General features: G+C 35.5%; 2 protein-coding genes across 5 annotated transcripts; one reads left to right on the top strand and one right to left on the bottom strand.

The window, feature by feature from the left end:
* Positions 1 to 355: 355 nt before the first annotated feature.
* Positions 356 to 10,254, bottom strand: LOC133673031 (1-phosphatidylinositol-3-phosphate 5-kinase FAB1B-like). Of its 4 annotated transcripts, none has more exons than XM_062093638.1 (12): positions 9,855 to 10,253; positions 8,628 to 9,763; positions 7,299 to 8,048; positions 6,865 to 7,018; positions 6,380 to 6,724; positions 5,171 to 6,019; positions 4,767 to 5,098; positions 4,302 to 4,425; positions 4,055 to 4,225; positions 1,909 to 3,456; positions 1,199 to 1,465; positions 356 to 1,042 (listed from the first exon to the last, which is right to left on the bottom strand). In XM_062093638.1, exons 2-12 carry the CDS (start codon positions 9,245 to 9,247, stop codon positions 716 to 718), a joined length of 5,487 nt encoding a protein of 1,828 aa, XP_061949622.1. In that variant the 5' UTR covers positions 9,248 to 9,763; positions 9,855 to 10,253; the 3' UTR covers positions 356 to 715. The 4 variants fall into 4 exon arrangements, with proteins under 4 accessions (XP_061949622.1, XP_061949630.1, XP_061949639.1 ...); XM_062093646.1 differs by having other exon boundaries at positions 8,628 to 9,708; XM_062093655.1 differs by having other exon boundaries at positions 7,299 to 8,042; positions 8,628 to 10,254.
* A 2,499-nt stretch (positions 10,255 to 12,753) lies between these two features.
* LOC133678152 (uncharacterized) lies at positions 12,754 to 15,158 on the top strand. Its single transcript, XM_062100376.1, has 5 exons — positions 12,754 to 13,418; positions 13,640 to 13,792; positions 13,907 to 14,048; positions 14,423 to 14,664; positions 14,857 to 15,158. Exons 1-5 carry the CDS (start codon positions 12,972 to 12,974, stop codon positions 15,061 to 15,063), a joined length of 1,191 nt encoding a protein of 396 aa, XP_061956360.1. The 5' UTR covers positions 12,754 to 12,971; the 3' UTR covers positions 15,064 to 15,158.
* The last annotated feature ends 10,191 nt before the right edge of the window (positions 15,159 to 25,349 follow it).

Genomic DNA, 25,349 nt, shown 5'->3' with positions numbered 1-25,349 from the left:
GAATCTGCATATCATGTTTGACAAGCAATTACCAACTGGCTGCAAGTTTTACTCTAATACAAAGCTCGTTTGACCAAGTAATTCTACCCCCAAAGTCAATTTGCAACACATTCATTGGGCACTTGTTTCAGCAAAGTAATCCAAGGTTCATTATGCCACAAAAACGAAAAATGGCATCTCGATTTACAGAGATCAGAATGCCAAACAATGCTACACAGACATGCTACCACCAAATCAACTGCTACATTTTGAACGTGTCCTTTATCTCATCTACTTTACTCTTAGTCCTTACAAAGTACCAGGCTATAGTATGTCCTTCCGAGGGAAAGAAGCAGTTGGGGAAGAGATCAAATGATTTAGGGAATGGATATCAAAATCAGCACTAAAACATAAGACATAATATTCACTTTTGATACATGTACATGTTGCAATGCTTCTTTTTTTTTTCTTTTTTCTTTTTTTTTTTGTACAAAGATTTCAGGGAAGGACATCCAATATTATATACCCTCGACTGAATCTCATGGCTTTGACAGCCTTGTTCTGCATCTCCTAACTAATAATTATGAGCTTCTCTTCTTAACTAAAGTTACAAAAGTAAATTCTATAGAAAAAGATAAAAAAAAAATGAAATGAAATATCAAGAATGAGAGAAAAACTGTTGGAGGAATGTTCCAAAAATTCAAGTTTAAATGTGCATGAACGCAGACCCGAAATATCAGTCAACTGAAGCCGCACCTTGTGTATTCTCTTCGCCCAAATCAGACTGGGATTTACTTGGAATGATAGAGGGAGGGGACCATTGATCTGGGACCATTAGAAAATAGGTAGTCATCGCTTTCCTAAACCTTTTCTTATATTGCTTCGGAGAAATAACAGTTGGAGATTCATTCTTTGGCCCACCAAGTATGCCTGAAGCCTTAACCCATGTTTCCAAATGTTTGTCCCATGTATACTGCCTCATGAAATCAATTATCCCAAGAGCCAACTCATGCTTCTCCTCATCAACCCCAACCAATAATGAGTAATCCATTACATCAATAGACTGCATATTTATAACCATGACAAATTAAAAGCCGACAACGAAGACATATTCATCTTCAAATGCTAAATAACCACAGCAACTAGACACTTTTGATGAAAAATAATAAAAGTAAATAAAATAAATGGAAAGAAAGAAAGAAACAGATTTAGAACTTACTGCAAGAAAAGAAGTATCATTCCAAACAGCTCTCTCCAGCAGCCGCTTTGACTTGTTTCCCACAAAAATGGGAGAGGTTGGCATTGCTTCAATCAAGTTCTGATCCAGCAGAACCTTGTTGCTCCCACTAGAATCAGGATTATACCGTGACCTGGAAGATCCTTTAAGATCATAAAGGCGGGTCACTTTCCTCCTATATAGAAGGTTCTCCATAACTAGAACATCCATCTTCGTTTCTTTCCCACCTTTCAGATTCTTCGATGTAACCTTTCAACAAGAAAGAAAAAAACAAAGCAATAAGTTGCCAGGAACATATTCAATGCCCTGCATGAAGTTTTTAATACAAAATCTCCTTCATTGGCTGCAAAAGTGACGGTCTAGCATCCTCAAATTTTTCTTACAACTATTTTCATACAAGACCGCCGATCAGATTGTATGAGCATTTTAATTTTAAAAATCAAGAGCTTTTTAAAAATTTCTAAAGCTCCACTTGCACCAACCAGCTGGCAGAAGCAGAAACTTGGCAGATACTGATAGCCAGGTGTTCACAAACTTTTGTGGTCACCCATAAGATTACTTACGTATTTGGCATAAGGTACAGACAGTCAAACAAAGTTTCAATTGACTGGTGAACCAGGCAAGACGTCAGTCAAACTAAATAACTATGATAATTTTGCCTACTTTTCATTTAAGGTTTCAAGAATAAGCACCTGGTAAATTCCCAAAATCTTTGCCAGGCATGTTGGACTTCTTGAGCTAATTGATTCAGAGAGGTACTTGAAGTAAGCAGGGGCAAATTTTATAAACGACTCCAATTCTGTTTTTGTGACTTGTTTGATGATAAAACGATCGTCCAAGGTTTTTGCAAAGAAGACATTGCTCTTGCCACCTTGAGCTCCCCACTTCTTACAACGACTAAGAGACCTTACAAAATCAAGTTCAGATGGGCAGCATATCCTCCTCAAGGTTTCAAACCGCTTAGCATAGTAACAAGTCACAGAATATCTTGCCTTACCATCTGGGCTGTCATCTCCAAAAGAAACTTTGACATGCATAGCCTTCGTGTAGGAGAGTGGGTCCAAAATCAAAGAGCTACGTGATCCAGACATGGATAAGATGCTCTCATCTGTAGATCCAAAACTTTTATACAAATCAAAGCTTACTTCTTCGAGAGAGTGGAATGATTCAGACAAACTTGAGAAAGAACTGGATTCTCCAGTGTCTTTTATTCTTTCCCCCTCATCAGTTAGTTGGGCATGATATTCTGGTGATGCTAAAGCATAAGATATCAGACTCGTGGGTTCATCATCATACACAGGAATGACCGTGTCGTTCACACCCACAGGCAGAAGTAGCCTAGCCCCACCTTGGAGTTCCAAACTCCTGAAGGATGAAACATAGACAGGGTTATACTCACCCAGAGTACCAAGCTTCTCAGAGCTTGTTAGAAAATTCTTGTTCAATGAACGATAGAAATTCAAAAATGGCATCCTTAGCCAGCTCATATAATCTTCCATGTTATCAGGGTCCTTAGCAGACAACACAGGTGAAGGAGAATAGCACACTTTGGATCCATCTTGGTCTTTGGCACGGCCCTCCAAATCTACCCCCTCCAATCCCACAGCAGTGGTTGAAGATTCTTCCATAGCTGAATCAGAAAGCCTATTGTTATCGTCCTTTAGTGTCCCAACTCCAGGGTGATTCTCACCAGTCCATGCAGCATCAAGGGTATCCGATAGATTTGCCATGATAGGAACCTGTCCATCAGAAAGGGTCCTAAAAAAATTTCCACCAGATTCCTTAATGTCAGATAGATCATGGGCAGACATGGTAGTGCAAAGATTAGCATGGCCTTCTTTTCCATGACCGGGGCCTAGACACACATCCATTTCTTGATCAACCTTGTCAGATAGGTTTGTGTTGCTACCAAAGCCTCCTTGCTGGTCAGAGCCCTTAAGCAGCTTGGCATCAACAGAAGGAAAGTCACAGCTACTGAAACCGTTTCCTGGCCTGTGTCCCATGTTTTCCTCAACGAGCCTATCACTATTATCTGGCTCCAGCAGTTTCTCCTCATATCCTGAGGTTGAGCTGTTTGAATCATCATGGAAGCTGTTATCTAAACTGGCTGCATAAATCAGACGGTTGTCCCACATGTAAGACTGGAAGAGTAACTGCCTCCGCAGTCTGTTGATCTCAAGAATGTCAATAACAGGTTGCCCGTTTTTCACTTCCCTGCTCAAGACTTTGTGGAGCGACTCCTGAACAGCAATGAGAACGATTTAAACTATAAGTATTTTTATATAACAAATTCACACAAAAACTTTTAAGAAAGATTTCTGAGAAATCATAGAAACCACAAGGATGCAACAGATTTGATATTTGTTTCAACTATATGCACTTTTTTAAACAAAAACAAATATTGATGAAAATAATTGTGAGGAAAAACAGATTTCTAAGGGAACTTTATAGAAGTCAGAAGATGCTTTCCATAGTTACATAGATGTGAACTTAATAAATAAAGCTATGAATACTTCAATTTTTACAAACATTTTGACTAAATGACAGAGCATTTTGTGTATAGTGAATTGTTAATTTTCCATGATTGTGATTCTGTTAATAAACATGACAACATTCACATTCTATGAGTTGAAAGTAAATTTAAGCGAAGTTTTAGTGGGGGTGGGGGTGTTAAAGATGGTTAACATTCAGAAAGTAGCAGAATTAGGGAAGATTTTGAACATAATATTACTTTAAAGAGTCCCTATTCACATGCACAAGTGTTCACTACAGAAATGGCTCACCTATGATGCTTGTGTAACTAAAGACTAGAAAATCAAAAGGTATAGTAAACCTCACCTCAAATTCTGCCATCTCCTTTTGCAACATCAATTCAAGTTCTGCTATCTGGCGTCTCAATTCAGGTAGTTTCATGCCACTGTTAAGTTGCTCAATCTTACATCGTTTCTCTGAGATTTGACTAAGAGCATTGAGTACTTCAGAAAGTAGAAGTTCTGCCCGATTGACCACCTGTTATAATCAGACAATGTAATCACCCATATAAAGGTGTAAGATAATGAAAAGTCCAAAATGGGGATCACTGCACCTCATCTGTTTCTTTCTGCATCCACTCTTGATTCTCAAAGCTGAAATCAACTCTCGAGGGAGGAAGGTATACAGAGAGAACATTAATTGACGCATATCGAAAGCAGGCAACCATTTGCCCGAAACTGCACGTGTAAAGACAGTTTTAGAGTGAGAGGACTTGTTTATGAAAAGGATTTTTCTCCTGCTATAGATTGTCAAATGGACACACAAGCTTAAAAATTATATAACTAGAAACATTCAGTAAATATACAAGAACATTGAAGAAAGAGGTGTTTTAGCAGAGATAACCCAACATGGTCCTGACTGACATCTTGGTTCCATAATGTTTATAAAACAATTGTCAAGATTAAATCCAGCAGAAATGCCATTATTATATATTTTCACAAGATGTAGTGACTGTAGATAATAATGAATTTGTATGATAATTTACAGCATAACATGATGAAGAGAATAACAAAATTACCCATAGAAACGAAGACAATCCCTGTGAAGAGAATGACCACAGCTTGCCACCCTGCTTGCAGCTGCATGATTTGAAAAACTAAGCTCCAAAAATTTCCCAAAAGATAAACCCCAAGCAGCATCTGACATTACTACTCTCCGAGTAGCTGGAGGAAAACCATTGATACGTGGACACCTCAAACATCTGTGCCACATCCAAATTTTCCCATCCCGTTCACCTGGTAACAGTATTTCAGGTAGCTTCTTAACAGATATAGTAAGGGTTCCTTGCCTGTGAGTATAACAATGAACATGTGCTTCTGATGGCATCTCACAAGAACGGCAGCTGTAACTCTGCGAGTATAACAGATATAGTAATGACCAAATTTCTACAAGATATAACAAATTTGAGAAAAAAGATTTTACCTGATCAAATAAATGGTCTCGCAAAAACCGACCCAAAGGTTTGTCAAAGCTTCCATAGTATTTAATGCGGAAGAGATGGGACCTCTCACAGACTGTCCCCTTCCACACACACCGGGAAGACAAGGAAACCAAAATGCTCAGATGATCTGAAGGTGATGGAGGAAACTCTTCTTTTAAAGGTTCTGGCTCCTCAAGATTCCTTCTAGAATCTTGTTGAGCAGATGATACCTCTGAACTGTGTGGCTGAGTTGTGATGATTTCATTGAAATTGTTCAGGGAAGAGTTCATTGCAACACCATCTGAAGACCCAAAGCCACTAGCAGTAAGATGATCAGCCGCAGCAATTTCAGCAACCAGAGAAGCTCCAGAAACCATTTTGGTTTTTTCCACAAATGCGTGGTAAGAACCTGATACAGCTTTCTCAGTATAAGGAACGGCAGAAAGAAATTCAGTTGAATTGAAGCGAGATGAAGTGGATTCTGAGGATTGAGAGCTGGGACAATCTGCTGCAGGTACATTGTCAACAGAAGAACCAATGATGGTTGAGACCAGACTTGCAGTAGGGGCGCTATAGGATCTTTGTGGTTCATTGCTAGATTGCAGTCCTTGAGGTTTTTCATTGGCAGCAATAGTGAAACCAGGTACAGTTGATATTGATCTCTCAATGCTTGATGGTTTATCTGGAAGTGCAACGGTTATTGGAGTGTTCAACGGGAGTTCTGGCAGAGATGCTCCTTCATCAGCAAGAAAAGATGTCTCCAAAGCCAAGTGATATGCTGCAAAAACACCATATTGGACCACGTGTTTCACTTTCTTCAACTCATCCCCATTAGCACCTCTAAGTAAAATCTGAGATAATAGAAATTAAAGAGATAAATACAAATTAGTAGTAGGCCCAGCAATCAAATTGAAAGTAGCCTGCAAAGTCAAAGGACGAATATATCAATGGCAAAGCTACTAGCTACACAATTGCATAGGTGCATGCAGCTGGGACCACCAACCATTCCATAGTCCAACCAGGATTATTTCCTGAACAATAACTCAGAAAATGTTTTCAACTTCGTTACAATGTGTAAAATCACCAGAGTAGATAAAGCATCGATTGGCCAAAAACAATGCAATTCAGAAACCTGATCAAGTGTCCATCAAAACTTTTAACCTTTAACCTCGGCAACTTGTTCTAAAATGACTCAAGTTTCAGGGACTTACAGTAAAACCCAATGGCTTTGGGCAGCCTTCAAAATACATTAATGTCTTCACCAGTTTTTTCCCACCATGCCCAGCAGTACCAAGATCTTCCAAAAACCTCTCCACATGGAACTTTTCACAGTACCCCAACTTTGGGGAAGATAGATGATCAATTGAAGGGACTATTTGAGCACCTGTGCAGCGGGCTATACGTTCTAAAAGTGGCCTCTTGATATTCAGAACAAGAGATATGTCTTTAGCAAGAAGGTATTCCTGTGCATGTCTTGAAACTGAATTCTCCACTAAAAGGACATCAGGGTTGTGTGCATCTATCTTTGCCACTGCCATCTTCAAATGGTCCATTTCCTAGATAATGAGACAACTCATAAGAAACCGAAAAGGAAAAAAAAGTTCAAGCAAAAACACATAATTGCTCTGGTACATTGAGAGCAATGAGGAAGAAACTAAAGCATAAAGGGTTGAGACAAGTGTCTAGAAATCAGAACCTGCTGTAATAGAGTATCAAAACATGACAGCTGCTTAGAAACTCGCTGGTACTCAAGAGCCCCTCCAAGGATCAATAATCGAGGTTTCTCTATTTTTGAAGTCATTCGACGATGAGCAACATTTTTCTTACAAACAACACCTTTGACCACCATACTAGAAGATAAATCAAAATCAAAGCAGGTAAAAATAAACTTATAGAAACAGCAACAAGAAGTGTAGCAAAAAATAAATTCACTTTTAAAAGCAAATACCTTTCCTGATGGAGTTATACAAACTTAAAATATGCAAGTTAGTTAATGTTATTTATGATATAGCTTCACAACCTTTCACCTTGATTATCCATGGAGTGAGAAATCCATATTGAGTAGTATCTTAAAAAAAAGTGGAACAGGGCAGCCTATCCATGGGAAGTGTAAATCAAGGTAGCGATTACCTCTCACAGCAGCGTCCAGAAGCAATGCATTTTACTTTCACATATCCACCAGGATCCATTCCTCCACCTTTGCTCATATCTGGCTTTAATAAAGTAGCAGCCTCCCATGACAAAGATGTGATGATCTCCAACCAGCTCTCTTTATCATTTTCATCTCCCACAGGAACATTCTCAACCTGTAATAGCTGAGATACCAAAGCCCTAAAATGCCCATCAACCACATTCTTCATGACCTTCTTGTGCTCCTCGCTTGTCCTATCCCTGTTATGAAATTCTCCACTTCTGAAACTTCCAGATGCCTGTAAATATCCCCACTCTCCTGCAGCATCCCTATCGTCATCATCATCTTCAAATAAACCAACTTCCCTCTCATCTTCTTCATCTTCTGGCTCGGGGGGGAGCCAAAGCACTCCACTGTTCTCAAAATCCACAGGTTCAGTGTTACCATCTTCTCCAGTATACATAGAGGATGGTACTTCACATTCATCATCCATCTCTCGTTCATCCATTTTCCTTAGCTGTGGCATTCCTTCCAAATTCTGTGGACCAAAACTGTGCCTTATTGGAGAACTGCTTGAACTTTTTGGTTCAATAGTTTCTCCATCAAGATGAGCCTTGTGAGATCCACCGTCATTACTCATGTCATCAAACTCAACTTGACGATAGTAATCATTGACTTGAGGAGAATGCCTCGTTTCAGAATCAGATCGATATGCACCATACTCGTCGTCGTCGTCATCACTTCTGGCACTAAAACAGAACCAAGGATTTAATAATTAATAGCTATGCATGAAAACTAACATCTTCTACATGGTGGAGCTACAAATTCCAAATATTACCAGGCTTGTAAGCAGAGACAAATCTAGGACTCAATCTTCTGCCGAGGGGGCTGATTTTGGCATGCTAAACTTTATACATAAGCAAAAGATCCTTTTATCTTTGAGTGCAAAAGGTTAATCCTTTTGGCTCGAGGGGCCATTGCACACACACATATCTCAACAAACCTAGGTTGCTTCCATGGGAGCTAAGGATCTTTTATTATGAGGAGAATAAAGAGTGAATTCTTTTGGTTTGAGAAGCGTTTACATGGTAAACATATGTAAACAAACCTAGACAGCAACGAGTAACAGTGGATGATCATAAAGGAATTAGCTAATCGCTATACTCTAAAAAAGAACCACTCTCTCTGGCTAATAAATGGCATATCAATTTATTCAACCTCAATGCCTTGAAAAAAAGCATATTAGATTGTTACATTTCTTTACATTTCTGATGCATGCACCAAATAATAACTGTATATTTAGTGCTAAAAGAAGACCATCATCATACCTGTTCACCGAAAATGCATATCCGTCTGGAGATCTATATTCAATGTCAGCAACAGGGTCTTTGCACCTAGCCGATTCCACTTCCCCTTGCTTATCAGAACTGGTCTCCATTTCTGTTGCTTGAGGAGGGCTGAGACGTGAACTATGCTGAGCTTGCCGATTAGGCCGAACCATGTATGGCAATGAACCACCGGTTATGCTACTACTGTTAGCTGTGCCACAAGATCTAGTGCTGATAAAACTTGCTGCAGAAGGTGAACTACTAAGATCTAGGCTGGGAATCTGTATTCCATTATCAAAAGTAGCTAAACCTTGCTGCCATTGCTTGGAACAATAATTACATACCCGAATCTTCTCCAAGTCTTCCTGAACAGTCCTCTGATCACTTGATGGAACAGGAACTGAGTTGGTTGTACACTTGGCACAGAAAACTCGGCCACAAAGTCGACAATGATGTCTGCGGTTAAATATTGTAAATTGAGAATCACACTCGTAGCATACCCTACAACTCTGATCGGGCATCCAAAAATCCCTTGACACGCTAGCTGGCTCAGAGCGCCAAGGGATCCAGGATTTCAAAAGGCAAATTAGCTCAGAAAACGTCTTGCCGGAAGGTTTCATCTAAAACCAATCCTTACTGCCCCGTTCATTATGCTATATTCATTTGCCACTCTTAACCAACTAACAATATCCAAAAATTTTCATCTCGAATCAAGAGATACAAACATCGCAATCAAGAAATCAAAATCTCCCCCACTATCTAACACCAATTATTCATTTCATCAGTAAGCAGACAATCACGAAAATACCCTAATCGATCCAAAATTGAAAGATACCATCCCACCTCCAATAACCTCAAGCATGCACCTTCAACCTCTTTATCACTCCTTGACCCAGAACTGACCTCAACACACCTATGATAACCTAACCCAGTTCAAGAAACAACTTACCACTCACAAAAATACACTAAACTAAAAATACCCAGAAGCTCAAAACAGCGAAAGGCCATGCAACGCGATCTCAACCAGTAGAATTCACATAAAAAACTTCTTCTTTTCAAAACACCGCCACCAGCTTTACAACTAAATTGATCAAATCCAACACCCAAAACAAAAGGAGCATCAATCTGTCTCTAATCTTTCCTTACAGAGATAGAGAAAGGAAAAGGTCTGATTGAATGATACAACACAATACCGTGAAAAAAAAATACAAACTTTAATTTTATTACCTTGAAAAGACAATTAACAACAACAGCATAAGATCTTGTTCTCCAAGAGATTTATGACACGTAGTCAAATCAATCCGTGACAAACGGGGTAGGTGCGGATTTGCAATAAAAAAGCCTGGCTGTCTACCTAGATAGGGATTCTCTAAAGAAGCAATCAAATTTTTGTATGAAGCTGCTAAATTATCACCGTCATCGTCATCGTCATCGTCATCGTCATCGTCATCACCATGTATTGCTTCCTCTCCTCTTTCTTGTATATATATAAACAAGCTGCTCCATTTAATGACATGAGGGAAGAAGCATAAAAATGCTAACAAATGAAAAATCTAAGAGCACCTGGAATTGGAAATAAATAAATAAATTTGTGCGTGTATTGACAGGGACATAGGGTTAATGATGTGCATGTGTGTGTGTATTGTTAATTTGTTATGATAAGGAACTAAAAAAAAAAAAAGGTTCGATGAGCGAAAAAAACTGAAAATTGAAAAGTTCAAGAATGCCCTCAAATTATAGTCAGGAGGGGGCAAGTGTTGGGGAGATAGTGGATAAGAAGGGATTGGTATTTGAGTATTGACTGTTGACTTTTTATACCAACTGTGTGTGTGTCTTTTTTGCTTTTATTTTCTTGCTCCAAACATATTTGTTCATATTTTTTTCTCTCTCTCTAGATTTGTTGTTTCCCAAGAACGCGTTTTTTGCTTTTTGCTGACGCGACGCATTTCATGCCTCTTTTGTTTTAGCAAGCAAAGTATGCACGTAGAATGTTTGTTTTGCTGATAATAATAATAATAATAACAATAATACATAATAAATTCTCAAATTCATCAATTAAGTCCTCGTGGCAAGCTTTTTATAATTATAATTATTTTTTAAAATATTTTTATTTAAAAATATATTAAAATAATATTTTTTTATTTTTAAAAAATTATTTTTGATATTAGTATATCATAATAATCTAAAAATATCTAAAAATATTAATTTAAAATAAAAAAAATTAATTTTTTTTTAAAATATTTTTAAAACATAAAAATTAATAATTTTAGTGCCATCGAAGCAAAAGGATAAGGGTTTTAGGAAGAAATCTTTGAAGCAAGACTCGCTTAACTGGAGAACCACATCGTCAGAAAAAAATTATATATTTAAATGTCATTTCAGAAAAGTTAATTAACAGATCATCAATAGGTTTAATTGCTAGCAATTGAATAATTTGGTTTCAACTGAACAAATTAAAATAAAAGAGACTTAAATGATAATTTGGGGATAACATCAAGAGGGATTTTTAGCCCTCATCTCTTGCAGTTTACACATATAGGAAAATGATTAAATATTAGTCTAAGAGTATGACCAGTATTAAATAAAAATAAATGCGTAGGGATGGAATTGAAAAAAAAACATTATTCAATAAAATAATTCAAAATAAAATAAATAATAATTAAAAAAATGGAACCGAATTTGAAAACGAATCACAAAAATCAAATGATCAAGAATGGAAAAAAAAACAAAGTCTTGTTAGAAATAATCAATGTAAATAAAACAATTACAAATAAGAGAAGAATAATTAAATTAAAAGAAAAAAACAAATAAAAAGGCTGATATGATTTTTTGCATGGACATCACACAACCGGAGGAAGAATGAGAAGGAAAATTAAGAAAGAAAATAAAAGCAATTTCGAGTCAAACGACGCCAAAATATCATACATGCGCCACCTAAAGGGAAAAAAAAAAAGCTGAGACGAATAAAATGATGCAGCAAAATCACAGTTACAATCAGTAGAGCCAGTCGTACGTGCCACTAGAAAGCGGTTGATGCGTGCGAGGCACACATCATCAGCTTTTTCATTTTTTTGTTCAAAATTAAAAATGCTCTTAGGACTAAACAATAACAACAAACAAACCATGATGAAATTATAATCAAACCCTTAAAGCCCAGGTTAAAAAATTCAAACATTAAAGGTAATATAATAATTATATTATTTTATCAAATATAAAAATACAAAAACATAATTATTTTATTAAATGTTTATATTAGTAATTTTGTTGTGCATTAAAAAATATAATTATCAAAATAACCCATATAATTTTCGAAAGTCATTTATATCATGACAACAAAATCACCTTACTCTCGAAATAAATATAAAAAATAAAATGACCAATAAACAAAATAGTAATTATAATGAATAGTAATATCTCTTGAGGTACAAGAATATCACCAAGGGGATTATTATTTTTTTCATTTATAATATTATAAGTAATTTTTATCTTGAGCTCGAGCTTCTTTGTTCTTAGTTTTTTGGACGTGAATTGACCATTGCCTAAACTTCTTATATGCTTCCAAACGCTAACAAATACTTGAGATGTCATGCAAATGATTATATAATGGCTCGTATAGTTCGCTTCTAGATAATATTTTTTTAATTTTTGTTTTTTATAAAATACTTTGCAGAAAAATTAGTTAATAAAAATATTTTATAGTTAATTTTTAAATTTAATTTATTTATTAAAAAATACTTTTAACTTGTAAAGTTATATAAAATATTTTATAAATGATAATTTATTTATAATATCTTTCAATTATTAACATACATGTCACATTATCTAATAAAACTTGGTAATGAACTAGCATGATTTTTAAAATGAGTTACAAAGGAGCTTAATTGTAAGATCATTTCAACATAAGGACTAAAACATATTTATAAAAAAATAGGACTGTAAAAACAATAAAAAAGAGGGACTACTGTGAAGTTTTCAAGAATTAAAGTGTTATTTCCATGTCAATACATTATTACATTCTCGATTGCATTACATAATTCGTTTCATTAAATAATATTAAACATAATAGGAGTGTTTTTGGATTAAAATTAAATTATCTATAGATAATTGGATTTACAAGAAGAATACTTTCTTAATCCAAATTCCAAACCTTTTGTATAATCTATGGTGGGCGTTGAAAGAATCCAAATTGATCTTTTCCTCCCAGAACATGAGAAGAGAAGGGTTGTGCACGGCGTCAGCTTCCCTCCTTGTATAATTTATTAGTTTACTGTACTCTAATCACATCTCACCGGAGTTATCCCCTCCCATAAACTTTAAACGACACACAAAAACACGCGCGCATAAATGTGGTGGAGATCGGCGTCTTTCATTCTCGACAAACAACAGAACGACGCTGTTCCCAAACTACGCAACCCGCCCGACACTCTCACTCCCCCATCTCCACCGCCTCTCTCCATGCCCGACACTCTCCAAAACCCTAACCCTCAAAACAACATCTCCGCTTATTACCAGACACGCGCCGCCCACCACGCTGTCGTCACCAGCGACTGGCTCGCCCAGGCCCAGGCAGCCGTCAGCAGTGACCCGGACGGAGCGCCGGAGACCGCTGTCCCCACAGTCGCTGGAAAGCCGTTTAGTGTGATCGATGAGTTTAATAGCTGGAGGAAGCAGCCTGACTTGGCGGAGGCTGTGGCAGCGATCAGGGCTCTTGCGGCCGTTATTAGGAACTGTCAGGCTACTACTATGATGGAGCTTGAAATTGAGCTTAAAAAGGCCTCTGATTCGCTTAAAGTGAGTGTGTTTTGTTGCTTCTTAAGGATTTTTTTTTTGTGCTAATTGTGATTTCGTGATAAAGTTTTGATCTTGAAGAACAGCTATGTGCTTAGAATTGGAAATGAAGGTTTTCACTCTTTGTAATTAACAATGATTTTTAATCAACGAAGAGGGATTTTATAGAAGTGATTTGTTTTTAGTGTTTGCTTGTGATGATTTACACTGGTAGCTGTTTCCAGTTGTGGGACACGACCTCCATATCTTTGACAGCAGGTTGCGATCTGTTCATGCGGTATGTGACCAGAACTTCTGCTTTAGAATACGAGGACTTTAATTCAGCTAAATCTCGGTTGATTGAACGTGCAGAGAAGTTTGGGGAGATATCTTGCAAGGTATTTTAGCTAATTACAGCTTTATGTCGCAATTGTTTTGCTATCGGGTTGTTTCCATGTGCTGCTATTCATATGAATTTTGAGAGTAGAAGGAATTGTTGCTTGATATTGCAGGCGCGCAGGATCATTGCCATGCTTAGTCAAGATTTTATCTTTGATGGTTGCACTATTTTGGTGCATGGTTTCTCCAGAGTTGTGTTGGAAGTTCTGAAAACAGCGGCTCAAAGTAAAAAACTGTTTAGAGTTTTCTGCACAGGTTTTGTTTCTCAACACTCTTGCACCTGCTTAGAGTGTCCCTATCTTACTTAACATCACCTTGAACATTTATTAGCACAAATTTTGTGACTTGCATATTGCATATTTTCTCATCGCCATTTGCTTAGTAAAAAGCAGGAGTAGAGAGAGAAACAAAAATCTTAATTGAAATGTGCTTTGCCCATCTGTTAAGCATGGTGCTGGGCTCAAGAAAGGAAACTGGTGCCGCTCATTTTCAGCATAATTACCTACTTATTTTGTTTTTAATGTATAGCTGCTCTGTCTTTGGCCTTTAGATTTGAGACCAACCTTTACTTTTATGTGCTTCTATACTGGGCTACCAATTTACTAACTTTTCATACTTGTAAATTGCAGAGGGAAGGCCTGATAGGACAGGCTTACGGTTGTCCAATGAGCTGGCCAAGCTTGATGTTCCTGTGAAACTCCTTATAGACTCTGCTGTGGCATATACTATGGATGAGGTAGACATGGTGTTTGTTGGAGCAGATGGAGTGGTTGAAAGTGGAGGTATAATTAACATGATGGGAACATACCAGATTGCATTGGTTGCCCACAGCATGAATAAGCCTGTTTACGTGGCTGCTGAAAGCTACAAGGTATGCCAATCTGTACCTTTAGGGTTAAATAGATATTCTATCAACGCTAACTCTTTGGTAATCAATCAGCTGGAGGCAGCACATTTTATTGAACCAGTATTTTATTATCAACAGAAATTTAACATTGGAGTTTGGCCTATGGGTTTGGTTTTCAAATTTCTTATAGTTACATATTGACACTCTATTTTGCAGTTTGCTCGTCTCTATCCATTGGACCAGAAAGACATGGGTCCTGCTTTACGCCCTATTGATTTCGGGGTTCCTATTCCATCAAAGGTCGAGGTTGAGACATCGGCTTGGGATTATACTCCTCCTCAGTATCTTACTTTGCTCTTCACTGATCTTGGTGTATTGACACCATCTGTAGTCAGTGATGAGCTCATTCAGCTATACTTGTAGTCGTATTTGAATGTAATTTTAGACACAGTGCATATCTTGGATGCGTTTGTATTTTATTTTGACAATTTTGAATTCAATGCATGAGTATTCAAGTAGAGTCTCACAGAGGCAAAGTTGTAATTTCCCAAGTTCGATCTTAGGTGAAATTTTGGTGAGGAGGCGAATTCGATGATCAAGAGCAAATGAGATCAAGTCCTTTGCGGGTTGCAACTTCAAGAATTTTCTTGAGCGGATGCAACTGGCAGAAGCCGATGAAGGTCAATCATCAACTCAACCAAGCCCTTCTATCAATGGCAACTTTCCTCTTCTTAGCCATCTTTTTTTTTGGTTTTTTGTTCTTGCAGTTTCATCACTTGTTTGGAGAAATTCTTCAAAAAATACACTGCTACAGGATCAAAATAAAGTTGCAGTAGTAAACACGTAGCTGAACTTCTGGTAAAGAGCAATGAAGCATTTTTTTTCACAATCTGGGGTACAGACCCCAGAGGATGGGTTTAGAAGTTTAGGGGTACAACCTAAATCTTCGTTGCTCACTCGCATTTGAAATTTGTCAGAATTAGTTTGGTTTGGTAGAAGAGCTAATGCTACTGCATGCAGTCCAGAATGTCGAGGCAATATCAATGTCCTGTAACTGGGTTGTCACTTGTTAATCACCTGTATGAGCTCCAACGTGTTCTTTTTTAGTGAACAAATTTTTCATGAACACTGCGCACACAACTTTTCTATGCAGACACTATTTTATACGCCATTACCAACATTTCTATCAATGAGTAAGCATGACACAAAAAATCAACTGTAAATCATGTAAAAGCATAACTAATTGTAAATATGCTTTCAATACAAAAATAGTAATAGAATATTAGCATGCATACTAAGCATATATTTAAACTTGTAATTGATATAAAAAAAAAAAACTACATACTAATAATAAAATTAACCATGCTTAAATAAAAACAAGAATGGTACTTGTTGAAGCACTTTAAAGTGATGAACAATTTGTCCTTGAGGTTTTATTACTTATCACTTATGCAATTAGGATGTTTGCAATATGCCTCATAAGATTTCAAAAAAATCACATTGGTTTAGATGTACTTCTAAACAAGGTTTCTAAATAAAAGATTATGTAACTCAAATATCACTTAATAAGATAAACCTAAGCTCTAGATTTGAAAGAAAAACCAAAGCATAAAAGAAGAAAAACACTAAAAATAAGACAAGGAAGAGCGGGTAAAAATCTAAAACATCCAAGTTGAAAACTCTTCCTCAACCCCCCTATTTATAGTGAATTTTGAAAGTTAAAAGTTCGAAGAATTAATTCCCACTATTATCAACTTTTGATTTGCTACCATAAATCAAGAATTAAATCTAGAAAAATCAAGGGTTCTTTAAGTATGAAAACCAAAGGTCATTTGAGATTAATTTCTTATTCACCCTTAACTTATTTAAATCATGTTAATTAAAATAAATTTTCAATAATCCCCTCTATGAATGGAAATTGTCTCACTAGTTTGGAAACAATTTAAAGATTTATTGAGAGATAATGATTTGGTAGATTACTATATCATGATAGGTAGTTTTTGACTTTGAACATTTCTTAGTAAAATACCATCGAATTTACTCGGCTAAATAATAAACGCGGTGTCATGAACTATTTAACATTTTGTGTAAACCAAGACAATAATACTCACACAGTCCTCTATCTAGAGATTTCCTTTAGTTCTTACTGTTGTGTTCATTTTGGCCCTGAACAACTCTTGGGTTCATGAGTGCTTTAGAAAATCCAGCCTTTATCAAAATTCTCAAAGAAATAGCTACATTTTTCACTCTTATAGGTGATATTTTATTAAGAGTATTCTGTTATACTTCACTTGGTGTATCAAGGTATAAAAATCATTACGAGCTCAGCTCACTTTTTATCACGCTGCATCTAACACTTATTTCATTATAGAAATAAGTAGGAAATAATAATTTTTTAGTACCACCAATAATGTTATATGGCTTAATTTTCCATTTAAACCTAGATCTTGGTATCTTTAATCAACTAGGTATGACTATTATCTACACTCTTTCATCTTTCAAGGGCTTTAAGCCCATTCCCCTTGATGAATTATAAAGGCTATGTGTAAGATTTTACCTATAAATAAAAGAGAATATGCTAGGGTGTGGTATCAATATAAGTATTCCAACCAAAAAAGCATGACAAAGCTCTTCATCATGTCCAAATAAGAGGATGAAAGCCCCAAAGCATGCTTCTAGAGACTTATGAAAAAATAATTGAACCCATCATCACTAAAGCCCTGATTAGTAGAGTCTATAATTATTTCTTCTAAGAAAACATATACAATCTCTATGACATAACTCTTATTATAATAAAATAACTAATAGAGAACCATATTCGAGTAGAGAAAGCTAACATGAATAAACATGGTCACCCTCGTTTTAAAAAAGTAAAAGCTACACAATGCCATTCGTCTCCCATTAAAGCATCCAAAAGGAATACTAGGGGGAATATTTATGATCGCCTAACTATACCTCTCATCACCATATATGACGAGGTATTGACAACCATTAAATGAAAATACTTCGTGCAATACCCATTTCTTATAAAAAGTGATTCAAACATTAAAAAAAAACCCTAACAAGTTCTATCTCCTTCATTATGACTATGAGCATGACACTAAGGAATACCATACCCTAAAAGAGAGTTAGAAAGATGGATCATTAGAGGATATCTCTAATAATTTATCAAGAAAGAGAGGCAATCTGAATAAGAAGGAAAACAAATTTGCACATTCCATATGAGCTACATGAAATCAGATAATCTTTGGATTATCTCTAGAATTGTATATTCATCATTTGAATTTTTTTAATAAATTAGTGTTTCTCTATAAAAATCTCTATGATAAATATTCATGTCTCTGTTAAAATTCTCTAAGTCTTTGTGACCACCTATCTAAAAAAAAAAAAAGAATCAGGGAACCTTCTTCAAATCTTTTAACCACTTAACTCTAAAAATACCAAATAATCAGGGATCTTTCTTCAAACCTCGTGACCACTTATCTTTAAAAGAATCAAAAATTATTCTTCAGTCTCTATGACTGCTTATGTGTCCTTGATGTACACACAAACCATATCATTTACTTTTATCTATTTGTTATTATTAATAGAATGCTTTATTTAACAGACAAGAAAATTAAAACTCTCATTTCTCTTGTAGAAACATTTATAAAATTATATGAAGAAATCTCATATAGAAATATTAACATAAGCCACAAAATTAAATCATTTATTTCTTGTAAAGGCAAAGGCACAACCACGGTAACATTATCTTGCACGAATAATAAAAAGGTAATATTTGTATAATAAGTATTTTCTCCTCTATTTTTGTTAATCAAAGTCTCCTAAACATGTTTTTTTTAAAAGGCTTTGAAGGACAAATGATGATTCCTAAAATTTAAAAAAAAAAGGTCATTTAGGTCGCGCCAAGATGACTAGCCTGAACTAGCTTTTCTTTTCTTTTTCTACCCCCTATCTCTTTTTTCTTTTCTTTCCTTCCAGACTATCCTTGCCCTAACACACACCTCTATGTACTTTTTATTCTTTGTGCAAGCTTACACGATCACTAGAAACTATCATGCTTTGCTTTAAAAATATGGACATACCTTTTATAATCATGCATACTAAGGTTGGGGTTTGATAAAAAAAATGGGAGGAGTTTTACTTTAGAAGAGCTAGAAAGGCAGAGGAAGGAAAAATAGAATATAGTAGAAGAGCTTGCGAAGGATGATGAAGTGAACAAACTAATAAGTAATGAAGAAGCCACCAAGTTTCTCAAATTAATGAAATATAGTGACTACAACATGGTTCACCAACTAAAGAAAACCCCATCTTGAATATTGCTGCTCTCTCAACTTGAGTTTGGAACCACACTGAAAGGATCTTTATATGGTTTTAAATGAAGCATATGTTTTTTAAGATATCACATTCAATTCTATAGAGCATCTAGTAGGAAGAATCCAGGGTACCAATTACCTATATTTTTGTGTCATGATAGACTTTAAGAGGTTGTGGAGGTTGAGCGTTTTTAAGTGACATAAACAAAAGATGAGATTGTTTATCGTGTGAGTGTTAAGAATGATGGTCCTTCCAAGAGCATTCTATACCCTTTCTACGAGTTAGGGTGATATTGGTGCTGACCATTACACGGATGCTACAAACATGTCTTCGAGTTGGAGAAGTTGGGGTGGTGGAGTAGGTCCGTCCACGAGTGTCTTATGCCAATTCAAAAGCTAGAGTGATATTGTTCCTGACCCTTCACATATGCTACACACCCGTTCTCTAGTTGAATGAGATGGAGTGCCGCTCCAGAACCATCCACAACTTGGGTCGATTATTAGTTGTAATCATATGTCATAATAATTTTGAATAGATGATTATATGTAATTTTAATAAAATGTTATGCCAAGCTAATATTTGTGTTTAATTATGTTAGTTAGGATTGGATTGTGTTCAACTGAATGTGCTGCTTATGTAAATTATGATTTGAAATTGGCTGAAAAAATTATGTTGTGGATTGCTGTGTATTATGGTTTTGTTGGGCAGGGAGTTATAGATTGAAAAAACCGCTCCTGAAAATATTTATTTAGCGAGTCGCAGTTGTTATTTGCGACTCATGTTTCACATGTTAATTATGACATGTGAGTCATAAATAATAACCGGAACTTGTAAGATAATGCTAGATCTCTAAATATTTTTGGGGTTATGTTGTTTCACCAGTCAGATATCCTTTTGATAACATTTCAATATGCAATTATTTGTTTTCTTAGCGTTATTCTTATATATATAAAAAAATTCTTAGCATCAGTATGCGTGAACATTTTATTAAAGGTGGGCTACTCATTGGCATACAACAATGTTTGATCACTAGCTAGTTGACAAATTCACCTTCTAATTTTTTTTATTTTTTTTAAAAAAGATTCATATTCTAAACGAAGTTGCTTTAATCATCACTTAATTTCATCAAATGTCTTCAGTTGATTATTGATTAAAACCAAAGCATTTGGTTTTAGCCGTATGCGACTGGCTTTCAACTACGTAATTATTTAACATGAGCAAAAGTCTCCTTATCTCTTATTCTTCTATCATTTGGAACGATGGATATTTTATTTCTGATCATCAGTATCTAAAACTTGATTAATCATTAACAATTTGGTTGGATTAAAAGCAACGATATTTTTGTTTGTAATTATAGAAATTGAATACAAAATCAGTTAATGATGGGTTTTAATATTTGGAGCGTGTTTGGTATTGTGGTAGCTTTTGTGGTTGTGGTTTAAAAAAAGCAGTTTAATAAAAAGTACTTTTTGTGAGGTTGATTTCAAAAAAAGTTGGTGTTTGGTTAAAATTGTGGTTGAAGTTGTGGTTTTAAAAAAAGCAGTTTCTTGTGTTTGGTTAAAAAACTGTGGTTGAAATTGTAGTATAAAAAAACAGTTTTGTGTTTGGTAAAACTGTGGTTTAAATTGTGGTTAAAAAAATAGTTTTTTTTGTTTGGTTAATATGGTTTGTGTTTTATATTTGATTTGAATTAATTAAAAGGACATATATAGACACACACATATAATTCCAAAACATAGATGTTTTGTAATTATGATTACATAACAAAATGAAATATCATTATACATTAATGTACTCCTTTATTGTTCCATCAAACTATTTGCAATTCCATCGCGTACAAAATCCATACGTGAAGGCCTTTGTAAGCCTTGAACGGCCGAAACCTGAACAATATCAGGTAAAAAGTCATCTAGAATTAAATTGGGGTTGCGATAATACTCAGAAAAAACTTCATCATCTTGCGATCTCCTTCTAATATAGTTATGTAGTGCCATTGATGCAACTACAATCTCAACTTGTGTTTTGTATGGATAAGCAGGCATGTTTTGCAAAATTTTCCACCTCTGTTTCCATACCCCAAAAGAACGTTCGATCACGTTACGTAGTAACGAGTGTGCACGATTAAACACTTCTTTCCGACCACTTGGTTGTCCACGCCGCCTAAATTCTTGGAAGTGATACCTCTCGCCTTTGTAGGGACCTAAATACCCATATTCGTTTGGATATCCAGCATCAACCAAATAGTATTTTCCTGCAAATAATAACAACATGGTAATTAATAACAGAACTTAAAAAAAAATATTATATTCCTTCAATTACCAAATCTTCAATTTAGTCAAAATCATAACCTTCTGGACGTTTTGGAAATTTGATATTGCTATTGTCAATAGCCTCCAAAAAAATATGCGTATCGTGTGCACGGCCTTCCCATCCTGCCCACACGAACATGAATTGCATGTCGAAACTACAAGCGGCCATGACATTTTGTGTTGGTACACCTTTTCTTCCAATATATGGAATTTGATTTGCAGATGGTATGCAGGCACGAACATGTGTTCCATCAATTGCACCGACACAATTCTACAGGCAAAAAAAACATTAAGTACTCATAAACATTTATAACATATTTCATATTCATTTGAACAACTTAATTAAACTACTTAATTAAACAAAAAATCATCTTACCTTGAAATGTGGCATAAATCTTGGAATCATAGCAATTTCTCTTGGTATGCTCGTAAATTCTGGATCTACTGGTTTTATGACTTCCACAGCAAACAAACGTAATGATTTAAGCACTTCTTTAAAACATCTACTAATAGTTTCACCTGAATGCTGAAATCGTTCCTGCACTTGTCTATTTGACGCCCCAACTGCTATTGTAAATAGAAACATTGCCACTTTTTCAATAACGATCATTCTTCTTGACGGTTTTAAGCCATGGTGCGTTTCTAATTCAATGCACAAACTCAACAAAGTGGTTGCATCCATCCTAAACATGTTAACACTTCGTTTCCAATGACCTCTTAAAACCTCTGTTAACCAACGCATCCCTGTATTATACGAAACCATACATGGTTCTTTATACATATAATTAATATAACACATGTTTATAGCTCCAACTGTGTATATAATTAATTTTTTCATATAAAAATGCGTCATTAAAATAAATTCATCGTCATCATCACTGTCATCGTCACTGTCATCATCACTGTCATCGTTACTATCATCGGCGTCGTTTCCATCACTGTCATCTCCAGCACCAGAAAATGAGGCACCACTACCTTCACAACTAGGATATTTAATGTGGTCTACAATGCGGTTCATTACATTATCATAATTGCCATCGAAATCCCCATTAAATATGTCATTTAACCGTGAATCATCCATAACTTCAATTACATGAAAACAAAAAAAAATTATATGTTGTTAATAAAAATATTTAAATAATTAAATATCATTCAATAAAAAAAAACTATCAAATAGTTGGTGCAACATAAGTTTTTTCATACCTGTAAAGCCAAACAAAAACAATGTTCAACTTGCTTGTATGAAATGCAGTTGAAGAGGTTTGAGAGGTTTGTTATGAAGCAAAAAAGTTCTTTGAAAGTTGGCTTACAAACAATCCTCTTTATATAGAAAAAACTCACTGCTTTTTACGTCTCTTTTACAAGCAATTTTATTCAGCTTACAATACCAGTACATTATCACATGTATAGACTGTAAAAGTAACATATAATGTTACTTTTACAGCTAATATATTCTGACTTGTATTTTTTCACCTTTTGTTCTTATTATATTATTCAAGATTCCTTGGCCCACTGTTTTTTCTTTTCTTATCACCATGGCAGTGCACACCAACATGTACAAAAATCATCTAAAAAGCTAAAAATATTGTATTCCAAGAACTGTAACTGCAGATTCAATTGACACCTCACAAAATAAACATCATTTATATATATGAACTCCAACAGCAACGCACAAAAGAGAGCAGCATGTATTCCAATAATAGGTGACAAATCCAGCAGCTCAAACAGCAATGACAGTAGCACATACACATATATTTCATGCACTGGCTCCCATGCACACAGTAGCTAAGATAATATTCAAAACTCACTTGCACACAATAGCTGAAACAGTCATGTTAACAACAATGAATATCATTAAAACAAACAAGGCATCAGCTTCCATCAATTCTCACTGCAGAACAGAACACAAATGCTCCTTATCATACTGCACAAGCACACAGTAGCTGCACATGGTATCTCAATTACTTGCAGCTTTCTTATCACCATGCAGCACACATCAACTCACAGCAGAAAAAGAAAACAAACAAATATTCACACAGTAGCTGCACATGGTATATCAATGAATACAGCTTCACACACAAGGTTGCAGCTCCCATCACCTCACGGCAGAAAAGAAAACACACCAACATTTCACACAGTAGCTGCACATGGTTTATTACAATTACAGCTGGACACACAAGGCAACAGATCCCATCAACTCACGGCATAAAAGAAAACAAACAAGGCTGCACATGGTATATTATAATAGAACATACATTTTAACAACAACAATCAATATTCAAAACCTTCAGGGAACAACACAGTGAAGGAAAATTACCAACAAATTCAATCCAATGGTCAACCATTTAACATTAATAACAACAGAAGTGACAGTTTTAATACATTGATAAAATACAACATTAAAAACCAACAATATCCTCATACAAGTATATTAGCTCCTGAAAAGTACTTTAATATAAATACAACAATAAACAAATTACCGCAAATGGAAATGCCCATATATCTCAACATGAAATGTGGAAGAATACAATGACTCGGATAAACTTCGGCAATTGGAAAAAACTCATTTTTGAAACCGGCATCCCATTATTCTGCAACAATAAAATAAAATTATATAAATACATTAAGCAAATGAATAGTTAATTGATTAACGGTTAAGAAAATGTAATAATACCATGTCAGCTAAGCATGTTTAGTGCGTGCATACATTCGTTGCAACCATCTCAACTTCTGCTCCTTATCATCCATACTAGCCCACATTTCTCTTTTCCTTCTTAAACTCAAATACTCTGTAGCAAAGTCGTGGAACTCATCTTCAATTGAAACTCCAGGAATTGAGTGCAGCTCGGCCATCACCTCGCGAATACTACAGCCTTCGTGATCCAAATTAATAGACGTGGAATCACTCTTAGTCGATATACTCTCAAGTAGTTGATTGCACCTTGACAGTAGCTGAATTCCAGATGTTTTCTTCTTTCTACCCGCACATCATAATGATCTCGTTCTTTTCTTTTGTCACCACTTTTTATGTTGCTGCTGCTAGACATATTTACCCCTCCAACCATTCGAGCCATGTCAGTCTGGAAATCTGGAATCACATCTTCCTCCGAATCACTGTTGCCCTCTTCCAAACCATCATGAGCAATGTCAACATTGCTTGTACCAGGATTAACATCACTGTCAGCAGGTACACTTGATGAAGGAGCCCATGCATACGCTCCAATTGCGACAATGTTGGAATACATTCGGTCAAATTTATTCTTCAAAGACTGCTCAATACCGACATGTCTGAATTTTTTAGCTCCTCTAATTTCCTGCATATAAATTAAATCAAGTAATGAAGGATCAAGACTAGTAAAATTTTGGTGTTGGAATTTGACAACAATAAAAGAAATTGTTAGGATGACAAGGAATATACCTGAATTTTTTGTTTCCACCACTCATCGCTAGCTGAAATTGTGCCTAATTCACTATTCCAGCCAACACTAGTTTCAGAAACCAGCTTATTCCATATCCTCCAATCCTTTTTGCATCCATCCCGTTTGTTTTTCAATTGTGTTTTGGTGAATGCATGACCAGTTTGTTCTTTGAAGGATGTTATGAGAAATTTCCACTCCGTTTTATCGAAATAAGTATTAGGTCTCATTCTCATATCAATTGCATTAATGCATATATCACAAAATATATGCACCATTTCCTTTGTCCAAGCAACCTTATCAAAAGATTCAAGACCTTCCATGATATCTTTTAAAACATTTAACAAAAGTTTGAAATCAATCAATGATATCAATTACATTGTGGCACATACATAAACCGTGGACTAAAACAATAATAAAACACTCAATGTTCAGCATTTATAAAAGTTGTGTGGTTAGTAACAAACATTAACCATGCATGTATTTGAATGAAAATGTTCCCATTAATGCATAATGAAAACTAATTGAAACCCATTAATTTTCAACTGTTCAGAAAACTCAATTTCAGCCATGATATAATATTTGAATTATCAAGCAATACTTCATTGTCATCATGTTGTTTGGAAGCTTAAAAAAGAGGGAAAAAAACAAACAGAACATAATCTAT

Source organism: Populus nigra, chromosome 1 (genome assembly GCF_951802175.1).
Source record: "Populus nigra chromosome 1, ddPopNigr1.1, whole genome shotgun sequence".
NCBI lineage: Eukaryota > Viridiplantae > Streptophyta > Magnoliopsida > Malpighiales > Salicaceae > Populus > Populus nigra.
The sequence above is the reverse complement of the archived record's forward strand: the minus strand, read 5'-3'. Positions and strand labels throughout refer to the sequence as shown.

Excerpts from the sequence above, each read along its gene's own strand:
- LOC133673031 (XM_062093630.1), bottom strand. The coding sequence starts at position 9,247 with ATGAAACCTTCCGGCAAGACGTTTTCTGAGCTAATTTGCCTTTTGAAA. Across the intron at positions 4,426-4,766 it reads GATTGTCTTCGTTTCTATGG|TTTCGGGCAAATGGTTGCCT; the intron begins GTAATTTTGTTA and ends TTACACGTGCAG. Across the intron at positions 1,466-1,908 it reads AGATTTTGGGAATTTACCAG|GTTACATCGAAGAATCTGAA; the intron begins GTGCTTATTCTT and ends TCTTGTTGAAAG.
- LOC133678152 (XM_062100376.1), top strand. The coding sequence starts at position 12,972 with ATGTGGTGGAGATCGGCGTCTTTCATTCTCGACAAACAACAGAACGAC. Across the intron at positions 13,419-13,639 it reads AGGCCTCTGATTCGCTTAAA|TTGTGGGACACGACCTCCAT; the intron begins GTGAGTGTGTTT and ends AGCTGTTTCCAG. Across the intron at positions 13,793-13,906 it reads TTGGGGAGATATCTTGCAAG|GCGCGCAGGATCATTGCCAT; the intron begins GTATTTTAGCTA and ends TTGATATTGCAG.